Source organism: Glandiceps talaboti, chromosome 4 (genome assembly GCF_964340395.1).
Source record: "Glandiceps talaboti chromosome 4, keGlaTala1.1, whole genome shotgun sequence".
NCBI classification, from domain to species: Eukaryota; Metazoa; Hemichordata; class Enteropneusta; family Spengelidae; genus Glandiceps; species Glandiceps talaboti.
Window position 1 is genome coordinate 17631923 of NC_135552.1, and position 18856 is coordinate 17650778.

General features: G+C 35.0%; 1 protein-coding gene across 1 annotated transcript; it reads right to left on the reverse strand.

Moving 5' to 3' along the window:
• Positions 1-2807: 2807 nt before the first annotated feature.
• LOC144434255 (GATOR2 complex protein MIOS-B-like) lies at positions 2808-18699 on the reverse strand. Its single transcript, XM_078122708.1, has 21 exons — positions 18561-18699; positions 17597-17848; positions 16734-16919; positions 15693-15765; positions 15071-15160; positions 14621-14722; positions 13285-13421; positions 12340-12469; positions 11876-11920; positions 11305-11426; positions 10639-10851; positions 9582-9772; positions 8843-8905; positions 7781-7896; positions 7308-7480; positions 6723-6908; positions 6135-6268; positions 5498-5672; positions 4586-4697; positions 3625-3724; positions 2808-3257 (listed from the first exon to the last, which is right to left on the reverse strand). The coding sequence occupies exons 2-21, from the start codon at positions 17795-17797 to the stop codon at positions 3161-3163; spliced, it is 2646 nt and encodes an 881-aa protein (XP_077978834.1). The 5' UTR covers positions 17798-17848; positions 18561-18699; the 3' UTR covers positions 2808-3160.
• Between the last annotated feature and the right edge of the window lie 157 nt (positions 18700-18856).

Consider the following 18856-nt stretch of genomic DNA (forward strand, 5'->3'; position numbering starts at 1 on the left):
TGACTGTACTTTATAAGACTACTATTATGTCAAAATACCTGAATTAATTGACCCAAGACTTTATATTGCTCAATAACTAGTTTTATTGAAAAACCATTGGTCATAGTTTCACATGCTGAAATTGATAGCAAAAAATTTACATACACATGATTGGGTAAATGTACCTCTAGAAGTCCTTGCTGGTATGCATATTATAATTATAAGTGTGTGCTTGGGGTAGTATAGTGCTTTGAGCAGTGAGCAGTTAAAGCTGTTTTGTATTGTCATATTTCTAGTTTGAGAATGAAACTGTCATCAGTAAAATACAAAGATCTGCTACCATTGAGAAAAGTACTGATATACATGTTCAGTTTCTATCTACAGTTGTCATGATATTCAGAAATCAACATCTTGATGGCCTATACATGATAGGTAATGAATGGTTTTACCTTTCATGATCTCTTCAAAGGTCAAAGATCGGGTCATAGGTCAACAATGAGTGTTCCAGGTAGAACAGCCTTCAATGAAACCAAACAGAAATTCAACCAACCTAAATTTCAACTTTCCCAATCAGTACTACTTTGAAATATCTACAGTAAATATACAATACATCTTGAACCAATAATATACTGGTAACAATTGAGAAATTTGCCACTTGTGTGAAACACTGTATTTTAACAGATGAAATCAAAACTGGATTAAAATACATGGCAAGTTTGAATACATTCAGAATGTGTTTTCATGAGACGAGTGGTGAGATGGTGGAAAGCATCCATGGAGTAATAATGTTGTCTGTTAAAGATTTAATTACAACTGGGAAGTACAGTTGATTGTTGCTAAGTGATGTAAAAGTCATCCCAAGGGGTAGCATTGAATTTCAACTTTCTATTCTCTATCAAGTGCTATTGAGATTTGTTTTGACTGGCAACTACTGCTTGACTGTGAGTTACATCTACTACAAATGTCACTGAACCTTCAAATCAAATCTCAGCATCTCACTTCTCTATTTTTCTGTTGATTCTTGATTTAATAGATTAGTTGCCTTGTTTTGTGTTTTTTAAAACCCAGACATTATTTCCCAAGGGTAGGAAGATGATACAGATTGTCTGTACTTGCAGGTAAAGAGATACAATGTATACACTCACTAATAATAAAGTAATTAACTTGTTACTTAGTAACAATAGTGTAACAAAGTTGATATTAGTTCTGGGTAGCTTAACAAGTCATTTCAAATTGCATTCTCATTGCAAAAGCTGTTTGGAAAATTTTTGAACATGCACTAGATGCAATTGGGACATATTTTTTTTTACCAAGTAACCAAAGATATATTCACTAAAAAGTCAGTTACTTATAAAAAGACATTATATCTGTGAGTTAGTGGTCAATATTATATGTAGGTAGTGTAGTGACAAGTTTAAATCTTGTGCAAAAGTTTGGTTTTGAAACTATCGCCATGTTAGAGCTGTGCTAGTTTTATAACGGGAGTATAATTTTTCGATCTGACTACCACAATATATATTCAGTGAAAATTGTCAAAGTACCAATAATTAGACATTGTACATGGTAATCAGTGGTCGGTATTATCCAAAAGTTAGTAGTACAGAAACAGGTTGAAATCACTGTCACTGCTGAGGTCGCTGATTTTTGGGTGCAGACCAAAAAACTCAATTTGATTTGATTTATCGTGTATATAGCTACAAAAAATAAGTTTATCCACTGGTGATGCAATACTGTTCAGGATGTACGATATTAAAAGTAAGGTATTGTACTTATTGAAACATTTTCAAAAACAAATTCCAGTTACAACTATTGCAGCTTTAACATGAATACTCTTTTTTTTCTGAAGCATTAAAATGTAATTTGATAATCTCAGCCAGCAAAACAACACTTGTGTATGCATTTATTCTCTTCATGCTCTTAGTAGTACTGACCAGGACAAGAAAACACTGTCTACACAACAGATTCTGCAAGCATCACCTAACCCATCAATACCCCATTACCTGACTACACTATGGAAACATTGAAGGTGGAACCATTCCTGGCCACAAGTCTAGTTGATAGTCACCATACACACATTGTTGTAAACATTGTACATGTACAGTCTGCATTATTTGCATATCATTATATTAAACCTGCATCCAGACGTAACATTAGTTTTGCCAACTGAATGATTGTTCAGACCATCTGCTCTATGATCAGAGAAATCCCTGGAGCATTAAGGTTACCTGTTCAAATCAATTATTTTTGCTCAGTGTATAAAAATAGAACAGGATATATGTGGTATTACCATGACTTATTACAATAAGTTGATCTGTTTTCCCCTGACACTCTCTTTTTTAATACTATACAAGCTACTTTAGGGATATTGAGTTTTTTGCTCTTCATCCAGTATTAGTAATGTGATATCACACTAGGAATCAGTCTTTATTTACAGTCATCTTTTTGTTTAATTAAGAAATCTATGGGAATATGGAGGTGGGGAGTTTTGGGATGGGACCTGGTGGTGGGTAGTTTGGGGATGGGGCCTGGTGGTGGGGAGTTTGGGGTAGGCAGGGACCTGGTGGGGGGGGGGGGAGGATTTGGGGTAGGGACCTGGTGGTGGGGAGTTTGGGGATGGGGCCTGGTGGTGGGGAGTTTGGGGTAGGTAGGGACCTGGTGGTGGGGAGTTTGGGGTAGGGACCTGGTGGTGGAGAGTTTGGGGTTGGTAGGGACCGGGTGGTTGGGAGTTTGGGGTAGGGACCTGGTGGTGGGGAATTTGGGGTAGGGACCTGGTGGTGGGGAATTTGGGATAGGGACCTGGTGGGGGGGGGGGGGGGGTAGGGCTTTGGAGTTTGGGGCTGGGACCTAGTAGTGGGGAGTTTGGGGTAGGACTTTGGAGTTTGGGGCTGGGACCTGTGGTGGAGCTTTGGAATAGGACCTGGTGGTGGAGAGTTTGCAGATGTGATCTGGAGGTGGGGAAGCTGTGGGATGGGATTGACAGTTCATACAATGTACAGTTATATATCATTAAATCTTGCATTATTGATACAATGGTAGAGGAAACTTTTTAACATTTAATTGTCGGCATTTATTATGTGTCAATGACAGATGACCTGTAATTGGTCAAGGAGACTGAAGGACCGTTCCATATCTAAGTAAAGCTGGCAATAAACGCTTAAAAGTAGGCCTTGTTGGCTGAATGCTATGAGTCGGTCTTCTTGGTTGAAGTGACTGTACTAACACCATCTAATGTCATACATTTACAATGACAGTTGGTGACAGGACACTCCCTATGTTTCCTGTAAATAGAAAATCAAAGTGCGATATTAGAGATACGGTATCAAAAGAGGAAAATGTCTTTAAATAAATTTGTCAAAAATGACAATTCCAATGGGTGGGTTAATGAGAAACTTGCACTCAATGATGACTTTTAAACTTTTTGTCATCTCAAAAATCACAATTTTCTGTGATCCAAGATTTGTAGCTACGGTAACAAGGCTTTACATCTGAACAGCATACATGTAGTTACAATAATGGTAGTTGGGTCATTAAATGTAAGTATCACATATTTTTTAAGGACTTAAAAAGTTCTTTTATGTAAGCCCTGTTTAGCAATATAATAAATTATGAAAACTAGATAAGGAAATTCAAATGAAATGTGCCTACTTGAACCATTGAGTCATGTGAACAGAATGGCCACCATGTCGACATGTCTGGCACCAAGTAAACCAATTGTTGAACTGACTACGTTTATAAGATGCTGAGTCTGTGAAAAAAACACAGTATATAATGAAATTGTGATTATTTGATGATTCATGTAGATGGCAACACGTTTGTGTTTTTATCTGTGCATGTGTGCATGCATGTGTATGTATGTTTATGTATGTTTATGTATGTGTGAGTGTACATGCAGGGACATCTGTCTGTTTATGTGTGTTTATGTATGTGTGAGTGTACATGCATGCACGTCTGTCTGTTTATGCGTGTTTATGTATATGTGAAGGTTAAAGGTCAATAACTTTTACTCTGTACCAATCTAAGGCATGTATGGAAGAATGATCTTGTAGTCGTACATAGCTTGTGGTGGAAATGTGACAGAAAAGAGACATGCAGTTCATCCCAAATATGTGAAAGTTGATAGCTATCTGATGTTACAATCATTTCACTGTCTACTACATGTATATCATGAACTTATGAGAATTCTGTACTGTCTCTTCACTGGTCTAATTAATACGTATCAAAACAGTGACAAACTACCAGAGAACATTAAGAATGAAATCATCTCAAATTAATACTGCTATGACATCTTTGATGGCCAAATCAATATGTATTACTGTAACTCCAAAATATTTCATTGTATTTAACAAAGAGATATCATCAATGAGAGTCACGTATAGGACCTTGTCACTTCATTTTGGTTTCTCCTCTTATACATGGTTCTAATACTTCAATTATTATCAGTAAGACCTGATAATTTTCAACTTTTTAAACAGTAAATCATATAGGTGTATCACAATCATAGAGATAATCTTTGTGCTAAGGCTCTTCCATCATTCGACCTAACAGCTGATAACTAAGCTTTGTGCTAAGGCTCTTCCATCATTCGATCTAACAGCTGATAACTAACCTTGAGTTTCATGAGTTTTAGTCGTGGAAGGTGGTGTAGATGGTGTTCCCATATTGATAAGACACAATGCACACCGAGGTAAAGGTTTCCGACAACCAGGACAGCTACTTATCTGTCAAACAATTACAAATATCATAGTTTAGAGATAAAGGTTTTTGGACTCTGTAAAACAATCACAAATCTGTGGATCAAACTACAACTTTCTTCTCTATCCATAACTTATATTCAGCTTATCTGCCAAGCTTTCTTTGTGTGCTGGTCACACACTGACATATGTTTTCACAATGAAATGTTGTGTTGAGTGTAACTAGACTATGTGCAGTTCTTACAGGTGAGAACTAGAACAGTAGAAGAGATATAATATGGACTGATCAGACATGAGGAGAGATACTGCTTAACCCATTCTGACCGTTGGTGGCGCTGTACCATGTAATTCGATCACTAGAACAGTTTGAATACATGAATACATGTACCTCAAGATGATATTTTGTTTAAATTTCACACAAGTGTGCAGCTGTAACAATTTTCATCATTTTTTTCATGAAATGACTAAACTGATGATACAACCTTTTATTATTCATAGCACAGTATTTCATTTTCATTTTTACTAGAAACATTTAAATATTCTTTGACAATTTTTTTCATCAATTCAAAATTTGAGCTATATGTTGAAACCTCCTTCAATGGAGACCCAACTGTAACAGTGGTGAAGGAATGTAAACAGTGCCACCAACATTTCAAGTGTGTACATGTTCCTGACTGGTATGCAAGTAAATACGTAACTGTCCTTCCAAGGGTAATAGTTATTAAGTAATGCCAAATATTACTACATAAAGATAAAAAGCTTATAATACAGAATAACACAGAAAATTGTGTAATGTTTGAGGTTGTGCCTCTTTTGGATGAACTTACCTTAGATTTATTAGACATTCCAGCACCAAAACCCGCTGTCATGAGTCTTGCTCTAGACGACCCTGTTAGCATATTGCTGGCTATTGATTTACCACAAAAATTACAACTGATAAAGACTTGCTGGGAAGGTCTACTGCTCTGATCACACTGACTTCTATATATATCAAACTTGGCCCTGGAATAAAAAAAAAGATTCAAGATTTTATGAGTGGTTTGTTATCATATTTGTAAGTGAAGACATATTTACAACTAAAATAACAAATATGCAAATTTACTCTTACAGCAAAACAAGTGCACAAATGCATCTATCCATCCATCCATCCATCCATCCATCCATCCATCCATCCATCCATCCATCCATCCACACATCCATCCATCCATCCATCCATCCATCCATCCATCCATCCATCCATCCATCCACACATCCATCCATCCATCCATCCATCCATCCATCCATCCATCCATCCATCCATCCATCCATCCATCCATCAATCCATCCACCCATCCACCCACCCACCCACCCATCCATCCATCCAAACATCCATCCATCCCTGCCCAAACACACACCCACTGAAGTTTCCATACTCACATGGTATAACTACATATACAATGTAGTACAAAACGTAGGCAGGCTTACCTCTCATGCCAAAGTCTCCATCTATCTAACAGACTTCTATAACAGTCCATCCAGTGTTGGACTCTTTCATCTTTGGATATATCACCTGGTAAGGCTTGTATCATCACTAAACTGGCAGTTTGTACATCACCACTCTGAAAACCAAGTACATTTATATATCAAAACAGGTAAGTTCTTTACAGAGTCTCCAATCAATGAAAGTTACCCCAGAGCATGACTGGAAAATAATGCCATACAATGTAACATTCATAATTACTTAGCATGATAAGTTAGTACTGTACAGATAATCAACACTAATCAATTCACAGTCACCATGAAATATTCTAAACATGGATTTTTTGAATACTAATTTCAAATGACAAATAGGCAATATCTTTATCACATACCGATACTGAAAAATAACAAATCTAACAAACCATGTGTAGTTTACATACACAAAACTGGTCACACTATTGCAATACTACACCAGAACATATCATACATGTGTGTCTTTTCATTATCAAAAGAAATGTGGCATACAGTTCACTAATTTTCTGTGCAAAAGTAGAGAAAACTGAATGATTGCAGTGCTAGTGTAGTCTTACTTACCATATCTACATATTTGGCCATCAAATCTACACCATCTTTAGTTAGTCCAGTCAATAACATGCCTTCTAAATTACCATCGTTTATCATTTGTTTGGTTAAAACATCAATATAGTCAGATAACTGCCCATCAGATAAAAACAAACAGGCAAAGGAAACTCGGTCTTCCACCTTCATTCCAGACTCACTCTGTAAGGTACGGGGTAGATATGGATTTAGAGGTGTTTAATAAGTTTTTACAAACTAGTCATACCACACTGTAATCTTTCAATATTGACCAACCAATCAGACTGCATGCAAGTTTCTTGCTGAACCAATCACATTGTATGCAAATCTCTAGTCTGAATACTGACCAATCAGATTGCATACAACTTTCTTGCCTGACCAATCAGATTGTATGCAAGTTTTTTGTCTGACCAATAAGATTGCATACAATTTTATTGCTCAACCACTCACATGCTATGCAAGTTTCTAGTCTACATACTGACCACTCAAATAATTTGGCTAGTTTCTAATCACTGACCAATCAGAGTCGATGTAGCTTAAAATCTGTATACTGACCAATCAGAATCACTATACTAAACTCACCAAGACAAGTTCATAGCGATCACTATCACTTGTTAAGAATGCAAACATCGCTCTGAGGTAGGGGTTCTTTAGTTGCATACAAAGAGTACCACACATCTCTCTCCATAGAGTATTTTTGTCATCTGTGTATCCAGACAGTGCCATGGCAACCACGTTGAGATTGAGGTCCCCCTCTGTTGAGAGACAAAATGACATTACATACGTTAGAAGATATTTGTGGAGCAATGGAGTGAGAGACAAGTGTATTTAAGGCATGAACTTACCTTCCTTGTCATTGGTAGATTTAGCCCTTGTATTCAATACCAAAGGTATCAACTAACATTTACTGTCACTGGTAGATTTAGCACTTCTATTCAATACCAAAGGCATCAACTAACCTTCCTCGTCATTGGTAGATTTAGCACTTCTATTCAATAGCAAAGCCATTGTCATTGGCAGATTTCACCCTTCTATTACCAAAGCCATGAACTAACCTTTCTTATCATTGGTAGATTTAGCACTTCTATTCAATATATCGATAGTTTTTCTAAGTTTTAGATTAAACAATGCTATAGCTGCAGCTCGTTCAAATTCTCCATTTTCTTCTAATCTGTAAATAATGAAAAACATACTTCAAGTTATTACCATCAAGAGTTGAAGATAATTACATATTATTCTCCAATATTTTTCTTTGTTCAGTAAAGGAAACATCAGTGACCTAAGGGGCTTTGTTACTACAAGTCGTGAGACGAGTAGTGACAAAACCCTTAGGTAATGAGTATTTTGTGGCTGAATGAAGAAAAATATTGGAGAATAACATAATTATACCAGTGCCAGTAAATATCAAAGAAAAGTCGGATAAATTAATGGCAATTTTGACTCTTATTTCGAACACAGCAGAACCAGTGACATAGTTGTGGGTTGTTGTGACATAGATGTACGTTATTGTGACGTAGAATGGCCAGAGTATAAATTCCATATTTTTTTGTTCAACTTGGCTTGTGTATGGTATAACAAAGTATATATTTGCAAAAAAAAAAGAAAAAAAAAGAAGCAATAAACGTCTTGTCTAAAATTAAAAAATGTATATATTTATGAAATTGACTTTAAAACAAAAGGGGGAAATGAAAGACATGATAGCTACTGCTTTTCTGTCACTGACAAGACTGGTTGGACTCTATGAAATCAATGGGTACTCTACATTTTATTGTCTGACAAGCATTGCTGTTGCAATTTCAACCCACAGCATTTATGGTATACATATTTCTTTCAAATTACTTTTGACCAGAAGTCTTAATACATTTTAAAATTATGTTCATCTGAATACTCTTCCCTTTGTCCTTGATGCAATCTGCCTCTCTACAAATCATCAACTTTTGTTTGATTGATTAATGATTGAATAATGATTGATCATTATTTTTTGAATGTTTCTGTTTGAGTACTTTTTAAATATAGGGTACTAGATAGGTAAATTTTTAAAAAAATGAAAAATTTGAAATTTATAGTTACACATAATACCTTACATGTAATCACAATTAAAACAAAGCAACACTTACTCATTTAAGAAGCCTTCAAGGTCATTGTCAAAATTCCAGCCACAAAGATGTAATATACGTGTTCTAGAAAGAAGAGATGTTGATATTGTACTGAGAATAGTAAGAAGACTTAGTTATCATCAACGTTGGTTCTATATCACTGAGAATACAACAATGTACTTGATATAATATAGAGCTAACAAACATGAAGGTACACGGTGGAACTGCAACAGAACCAAACTTTGAAATGAACATACTTAATTTAACATTCATAAAGGTAAAAGGAGTCACTCTAAATGTGTTCTGTTCTGTCCTGATTTACTATGATGGTCTTTGAAAATGTACACAGGTTGCCTTGCACTTGACTTTCGCACCATAAACCTTAAACCATATTCACAAGGCATCCTACCGAAGCACTCCACATACCAAACTCTGGATACACAATTTTTGATTTATGCATAGTTTAGTATCAATAATAGAGTCACATGTGAATGAACATAGCGCAAGTTTAGAACTTCAGGAGGAGCATTTGCCCAGTGGTGTCAAATATATGAGGACAGTCTTAGATGAGGGCAAGAAGTCTGTATAATTACATTGATCTAATACTACCATGCCTTGTATCCATGGTACACGATACAAAAATGTTTGGTGCCCCTATAAATTGAAACTATTTACACTACTACGGCAAGACTGGAGGATCCTAACGAATGACATCACACAAACTGGATAAACAAAGCTAACATTATAATCTTTGACTAACCTGTCTTCACTCCTATAAACCAATGATTCCAATGGCCAATCCAATCCCTCCCAAGACACCGATCCTACATCGCTTTTCAAACACAAACCAGTACTGTTTAAGTCACCATTTATCATAGATTTCACACCAGGTAATTTGATGACACTCTTTCCAGTATTTCTTATCTTACCCTCATCTCTCAGACTCTTCACCTGTGAGGCAGTGTTAAGGTAAAGTTGCACTCTCATCATATCAAGACATAATGAAATATTACATACTCTGCATGGTTAAATAGTTCAAAAGATAGCCGATTACCTGCAGATATGACTGGCTGAAATTGCCGACATTTCCAATGTTGTTAGAAAATTCTTACCGATTACCTGCAGATATGACTGGCTGAAATTGCCGACATTTCCAATGTTGTTAGAAAATTCTTACCAAATAGTCATACATAATGAGTTTAGACAAATTACATATGATATATAACAATCCTATGTTACATAACAAGGCCTTGGAGAAACTCATTATTTCAGATTCTAGGTGGTCATTATTCGGAATAATTGGTATCCAATGCCCTAATAACCCTACAGAAGAAAATCATCAACAGATAAGCATTTACAAGTGGAACTTGTTACATACAGGGAAAGTAAACATATGAATTGGATTAATAACACTTGGCACAGCATGTTGGAAATACAGAGAGACAAGAATAACATGCCATCACTTTATAAGAACAGTTTTATGGCCACCATACATGATAGTTCAGTTCACAAATAAATTTGCAGTTCCTCTGGCATTTCATATACACTTAAAGTGGCCATAAAACTATTCTTATCAAAGCATGACATGTAATACAAATCTCTGTACTTCCAACATGCTGTGCTAAGTGTTATTAATCAAATTCATGTGTTTACTTTCCCTGTTTGTAACAGGTTCTGTTCGTCAATGCTTTGATGTCGACAGTTGTATTTTCATAATATATCACCATGGAACAACAGTCTCTCTCATGTGTGTGTTTAATCACATGGTCACTAAAGTGTAACAACCTAGGTAGGCTTTTACATCAAAGGATATCAGCAAGCCATGACCATAGAGTTGCTAGTTTACTATCGCCTGTCATTTCACCATTCTCACTAAGTGAATCAACATTTAGTCCGTATCCTGCTTTGGCACGCTGTTTTATCTTGATAGAGATATCATCGTCATCCACGGTTTGATTATCCAGTCCATGAAAACCTTGTAATAGTTTCTTTCCACAGGACCATGTCACACTGGCTTGTGGAGACCATGCCTGTATGTAAGATTGAGATAAATTAGTTACTGAACGCTACAATTTACACTTTGAGATACAACCACCAATGCCTCCCGACAGTTAATGTTAGAACACCAATACTTACCAATGCAATCCTTTCAAACAATGCCAGTGAGTGAACACCAATGCTTAACTGTGCAATCCTTTCAAATATTGTAATATCTTTAATAGCGCCCCTACTGTTATTGTTAGAACACCAATACTTACCAATGCAATCCTTTCAAATATTGTAATATCTTTAATAGCGCCCCCTACAGTTAATGTTAGAACACCAATACTTACCAATGCAATCCTTTCAAATACTGTAATATCTTTAATAGCGCCCCCTACAGTTAATGTTAGAACACCAATACTTACCAATGCAATCCTTTCAAATATTGTAATATCTTTAATAGCGTCCCCTACAGTTAATGTTAGAACACCAATACTTACCAACGCAATCCTTTCAAATACTGTAATATCTTTAATAGCGCCCCCTACAGTTATTGACAACATTCTGTTTTCATGAGTAGGATGCCAGGCAAATGAAGACACAATATGGTTACCAAGAAATGCTGAAAGTAAAAAGAAAATTGGTGAAACTGTGCTCAGAATTTTGCATTTGAGTACAAATATTGTCAACTGTTTTGCTAGTTGTCTCACGACTTTTACTGTATCTACCTGATGTGTTCATCACAAACAACACAGATTTGGCAATAATTAAATTCTTTTATGTGAATTCTTCTACAATATTTCATTTTGGATATTTTTCACAATTTACCATTTTGGCGAACATTTCTAACATCCTAAAAACTTTGATGAGGCAATGATCTATATTTAGTACTGACTGAAACTCAAATAGAATATGAAGTATATTTAGATGGTTAACGTTATCATACATGTACAAGAATCTCACTTACGAAACTAAATTGAAATAATTTAAGTTTGAAATGAAAACCTAAAAACACAAGATAACAGCCAGAGTATGTCTGCTAACTACTGTTTTTTTGTTTTCTTTTCTTACGTTGAACTGTTCTTTCTATTATAGCAGGTTCTACATCTTCGCCACCTAGTAATAACAAAGATGTGTAATTAGAAAGATTATGGAAAGCGAAAAACAACCACTTGTAAAATAAAATTATATATGAGACTGTTTTACGTATGGTTGGCAAGAAGACTACAACAGCAACATGACAGGAAGGGTATTCCCCAAAAGTAGTTAGCAAAGGTCATCAACATCCCATACTCACAAAATGTAACCCTATTGTTTCTGTAATAAGTGACATCTTCTGATGCTTATTGGTGACCAACTAGAATTCCTTTGGGCTTGAACCTTGGACATGTAACATTCACATTGCACGTTTTACTGCATACTTTGCAGCCATTGATGTGTGTACACGTTTTACAGCATACTTTGCAGACATTGATGTGTGTACATAGTATGACATTACAAAGGATTACAGTAAAAAAGTAAATATAAATACTTACTAAATGTTGTATGTTGTACATCATAGAGATTAACAACAGGACTATCTTTACAAAGTACAGCTAGTAGACCGAGTCTGGTTGGACACCAGGATAATCTGTTTATAGGTCTAGTTTCATTCACTGTCACAACGTTGCCATGGTTAAGGTAAATTTACGATACACTTATTCATTCTTACAGTGTAGAAAGTTGTCCTTTTGACGACAGACTACTTATAAATGTTCCTCTACTTTTTAAACATTACCCAGTTCATCTTCAGATTTAGTGAAGTTCTTCAAAGATTTCCTTACAACATGACAAGTTTCAAAAGCACTGATTGCCATGAACACAGCAAGATGCCATTGACATTCACAAATCAATGTTGAAATACTTTATCTACAACAACAGACATCAGACTATTGATGAACGGAACCTGTTACAAACAGGGAAAGTAAACAAACGAATTGGATTAATAACACTTGGCTCAGCATGTTGGAACAGCAGAGACTTGTACTACACACCATGGTCTGATAAGAACAGTTTTATGGCCTCTTTATGTGTACATGAAATGTCAGGGGAACTGGAAATTTGTTTGTGAACATGAACTATTATGGAAAGAGGCCACAAAACTGTTCTTATGAAATGATGGAAGGTAATACAAGTCCAACATGCTGTGCCTAGTGTTATTAATCCAATTCAGTTCTTTACTTTCTCTGTTTGTAACAGATTCCGTCCGTCGATGGTCTGATGTCGACAACAAGGTCTAGTAAGAAATTCATAACTTACTGACATCTACCACTTCAAATTTTTTTTTGAGGGTTGTGATTTGAGAAAATGACTTTAGTAGTATATACTGTGATAACTGTTAAAAGAATTTATAGTCTGCTGCAAACTTTGAAAGTATAAATGACTATAGAACAGTGTTCAATAACAAATAATGGCACATGACTACAACACTCTAAGGATATAGGTTTTTCAAAGTTCCTGAGATCCCATATAGTGACTTGTCCTTCACTATATGATGCCAGTCTAGCAGCTGAGTGTTGGTCAGCTGTTAAACCATACACTGCCTTGGTGATTGCCACCTTAGTTGGCCTGGATGGATCTACAAAACAGAATAAGAGAATTCAGTTAAAGTTCATGGATGATCAACTTTGGCGTTAAATCATTACGATAATAACTCCATGGTGTATGGTGTAAAATTATGCAGAAATACTTGCATTTATTGACTGAGTATTTTAACTCAAAACTTGGATATAGTTCATTTCTTAGCTTGAGACAGCTTCATCTGATATTTTCACTACTACAAAACTTTGTGATTTTACAGTCTTCAGGAAGTTCTCAAACTTCCAAAGACCAATTTTCTCTAATTACCAGACTGGCAAATTGTATTCATGTGCAAGAAGGCATTTTTGTCAGTACTTATTTTTGTGTTTGTGTTTTCCGGCGAACTTAGTGAGTGAAAATAACTCTTTTGTGAAAATTTCCATGTTTACAGTAATATGTAATTTCCTCTACGATTAACTTCCTACATACATTGTAGAAAATGTTCAATCACACACAGCATGAGGAGTGTAAAGTTTCAATACTATACAAAAGTCTCTACGGAAAGACTATAAAAGTATGTCAATATGTACAGTGTTTTTTGTTAAGAGTTCTCTAGTCATTTTACAGAGATTCCCTACCAAAATTATGGTACAACATATTGGAAACTATGCCAGTTTTACCACATTGCCCTTTTTGTTTCTGAGCTTCCCCAACTTGAGCAAAAATACTGTAAATTAGTAAATCTTGATGACAGCATTTTTAATTTATTGTATTGTTAGCAGTGATGATTAAACACTCCTTTCTGATACCTTAAACCTAGATATTTTTGCTACTAAAAACGTTTACAATTTTACACTCTTCAGCTAGTTCTCAAAGACTAATATTTACTAATTACCAGACTGGTTACATTTGTGTTCAAGGCAGCACTTATTTTTGTGTTTTTGTTTTCCAGTGAAATTAGCGAAAATAAGTTTTTAGCGAAAATTTCCCAGTTTACAGTATGACGCCTACATGTTAGCCTTGAAACAATCTAAAAACATGGACAGACTTTCAACTAAGCATGATTGACGATATGAGCAATGAAATGATAATGAGGCTATCTTGAGACAAGATATTAAGATATTAAGATATTAAGAGAAATAGAACAAGAAGGCCCTTTCCCTTATTCCATAGTACTTATGGCAACTTCAAAACACACACTCAAAATATATACATAAAATTCAAAATTTGAGGAGAGATACAAATAAACGATATTACCTCGTAGGTCGAAGACTCGTAGATATTTGTTATTCATTCCAGTAATAAATGTATTTGGATCGTGATAGGACCAGGCTATTGAGGTTGTGGTCTCAGAAAGACCTGTCAAAAAAATAAAACAAATACATCAATATTTTTAAACATAATTATCAACTTGATTACAATGTCATTAAATGCTGGACAACAAAACAAATATATCTGTACAAGTTTCGGGAAAATTTCAGAAACTAAACAGACAGCTGAAACAAAAGAGTGATTTCAACAGTTACACATTGTCAACAGAATTTCTCTGTCTGTAATGTGCTATGACATTGACATTGACAAAAAACTTCCCTAACTCCACTTGAACTTATCTGGTGACATGAAGGACTTACCTAACTCCACTAATGGTTTGATTGCTGATGAAGGACTACCTAACTCTACCAGTGGTTTGGTCACTGAAGGACTTACCTAACTCTATTAATGGTTTGGTCACGGAAGACGGACTCTCAGAATATCCCATGGTCCTAGTTCTTTCAGGTGTGGAACTCAAATCCACTGCTGTGATAGAAATGTGATGAAAATGCAATCATGGAATATTATCATTTTGAAAAGCAATGTGATTTAGATACACTTGGCAAGTGGCCACACTGTAGGTAGCTACATAGAATAAACAGACCAATCTTGACAAGAGTGACCTTTGACCCAATCAGGTCACTATCAATTGTCTAATGGCAACAATTAACTATTGAAGGGGTTGGGAGGGGAGGAAGTGGGGCCTGGAATTAATGGAATGACAGACTTTGAATAAATTTACCGACAGTTGCCTTTCATTATAGTGGCACAATTGTATCAATATTTTCATCTCAAAGATTGTCACTATTTTACTATGTTAGGCAAACTTCAAACTAGACAGACTAAAGGTCTTGCTGAATAAATATATCATGTGTAAAATTGCATATCACCACAACAAGTCCTAACAAATTTGAAATCTGCATAGCAACATATTGTACTTTGATATGTAATTATTACAATGTTGAAAGCACATGGCTTGATGATTTCTGAATTGATAACAAAATGCCACTGAACTTACTTGGTTTAGTATTGATATCCCAGATCAATATAGAATAATCAGTTCTCGACTTCTCACCAAAACCAGCAGCCAACTAGAAAATAAAAATAAAAATTTTGAATTAATTTAATAATCAGCATAAAAAGTAAGTCCACCTTTAATTGCCGAGTTCAAACACACTTTTTGATGTAAATAATACTAAATAGAAGAAAATCTTGATGTACTTTGACACTACATTGATGTTTTGTTCTGTATCTTAGAAAAGACATTACAATTGAATAAAACTCTCCTACATTCCCACATTTATTCACAGTCAAAACAAGTGAGAAAAACTCATTGCCATTACACAATATTTGTCATACACAACAAAAACGAAGACTGATAAACAAATAAAACCATATTTTCTGTCTGACTGATTGGTTTACTGATTGATTCATTCATTGACAGACTGGCTGACTGAGACTGATTGATAGATTGATTGACTGACTATTGATTGATTGATTGATTAATTGACTATTAATTATTTGATTGATTGATTGGTTGATTGATTGATCGATTGATTGATTGATTGAGACTACTTGACTGACTGGGAGATAGACTGATTGACTGACTATTGATTGATTGATTGATTGATTGATTGATTGACTATTAATTATTTGATTGATTGATTGATTGATTGATCGATTGATTGATTGACAGACTACTTGACTGACTGGGAGATAGACTGATTGACTGACTATTAATTAATTGATTAATTGATTAATTGATTGATTGATAGATTGATTGATTGATTCACTGGTTGACTGACTGATTGATTCATTGAAATACTACTTGACTGACTGAGAGATAGACTGATGGATAGATTGATAGATTGATTGATTGATTGATTGATTGATTGACTGATTGATTGATTGATTGATTGATTGATTGATTGATTGATTGATTGATTGATTGATTGATTGATAGATTGACAGATACTGACTTACTGTCACAAGTTTTCTATGTTAAATCTGTAGTACTCTGGTAAGTTTTGAACTGTATAAATGTAATATTACAACTTACCAGGTTAGAATTGAGAGGATTCCATACCAAACTAGTACAAGTTCTGCCATGTTTTGGTACAAACACTTTACCAATTAATCCCTGTGGATCTCCTTCCTGACCAAAACTAGTCAAAACAACTCTTCCATGATTTAAACCAACCGCTAGTAGATTCTCTGGCTCTGGTTTGGGGTACCATGCAACACACTGGATTACAAAAACAAATGACATCTACATGTAGCTTATTGATTCATATCATTCAATAAATTATTCAGCTATTTGTATAAACAAAGTGATGTTTTGATGATCAACATTATTGCATCTTAATTTTTGCAAAAATTGATTGATTGATTGATTGATAGATTGACCCAACAGCATAATGAGTTATTACACCAATGCAGTAAATCATCCATCTAGTATAGACACCCAGGGGATAAAACCTAGATGGTAATACCTAGGGGATAAACACCCACATAATATAGACACCAAGACAGTGAATACATCCTGCAGATACACATCCAAACGGGGTATAGTATACCAATAGAGTCAGACTATACAAGCATACAGTGGGTATACCACTTACCATTTCACAGTCACTACATATGGGGATTACACTGTCACATGAAATATACATACTCATTACTGAATTAACACACAGTAGGGTTCAAGGGATATACACACTGTGACACAGTGACAGTGGTACACATTCAGGGAAGCCTGGGTTTCCTCTGGCATTTTTGGTACATTTACTAATTGGGTCCAAAATGTTGTGCTAAATACACTTAGAACTAATTTTTTAATTTCTCCAAACCTTTGTAAATTTACAAAAAAAAACAAGTGATAGCAGAAATACAGCTGGCATACATTCCTTGATCTGCCATTACCTTCATATTATACTGGTTATCAGTATTGACTGATAGTAAATTTGCAAACATATCATCAGCAATGGTTTGGCCTTGTGACTTGGATACATTGCCTTCTGATATCTTCTGTACTCCATATAAAGTTAGATCAGTTCCAAACGTCAAAAACTTATCAGGGTGGACTGGTGACCACAGAATCTCAAATCTGGTACTGCTTGACATCGTTACTATTTGGTATCAGGAAATAGGAATATTGAAATAATCTGGTAGAATCTGAGAAGAGTAATAAAATCATTGGATACCTTTAGTTAATAAAATCATTGGATACCTTTAGTCTACTAGTTTGACTTATTTCTTTGTCACAGAAAGTGAAATGTTAGTACATTTTGTACATATAATAAATATATACATGTATAAATATATAAGAAACATAATTTCATATGACTCATTTGGTTCTTAATAGTAACTCTACGTGTACTTCTTGTAGAATAGGAATTCACATGTACTTTTGTTGACATGCATGCATTGATGGATGGATGGATGAAAGTGTACTGACACTGCTGGGGAAAGAAAACAGACATCAAGACGACAAAGAATTTCTTATCTTTTTGTTTTAAATGTTTAAAAAATGTATAAGGTCAGTGGCTTATTAAAACTAGGGTAATTTTTAAAAAAATGAATTACCATCAACATCACCCTCATCATTTTCGTTTCCTATAAATCATTCATTTTATCATATAGAGATAGCAATAATACTAACCAGTAATATTCACTTCTAAAAACACTTTTCCTTAAAACAGTATCCCCATTTATGTAATTATGTGATTTAGTTACATCATATTACTGGATACTTTAATTTTCAGTTTCGATTTCACACCTGACTTTATGGCAAAAAACAAGGCTAATACACTTATTAAACTTATCATATAAAATATTTGCAGCTAGTTATCAATGTCTGCACTGCACTTCATAAAATCTGACCAACCTCCAGTGTACTCTACTGCACTTGATCTATATTCAACAAGCCGTGTGCTGCCAGAATGGAGTCACCAACATACTGTTGGCAACCTTTCTAGAAGAAGGCGTATCGACATTAGCGTTTCTCAGACCTGTTCGTTCCTACGCTTCCTGATCCTGCTGTACAGTCCAAAACGAGGTTGGAGAAACATACACGTTTTGCGGCATATCTAACGGCAATACTTTTACATCTATTTCATATATTATAATAACTTTGAAGAGAGCAACATTTTTAAGAATATGTTTTCCTTTACCGTGATATAT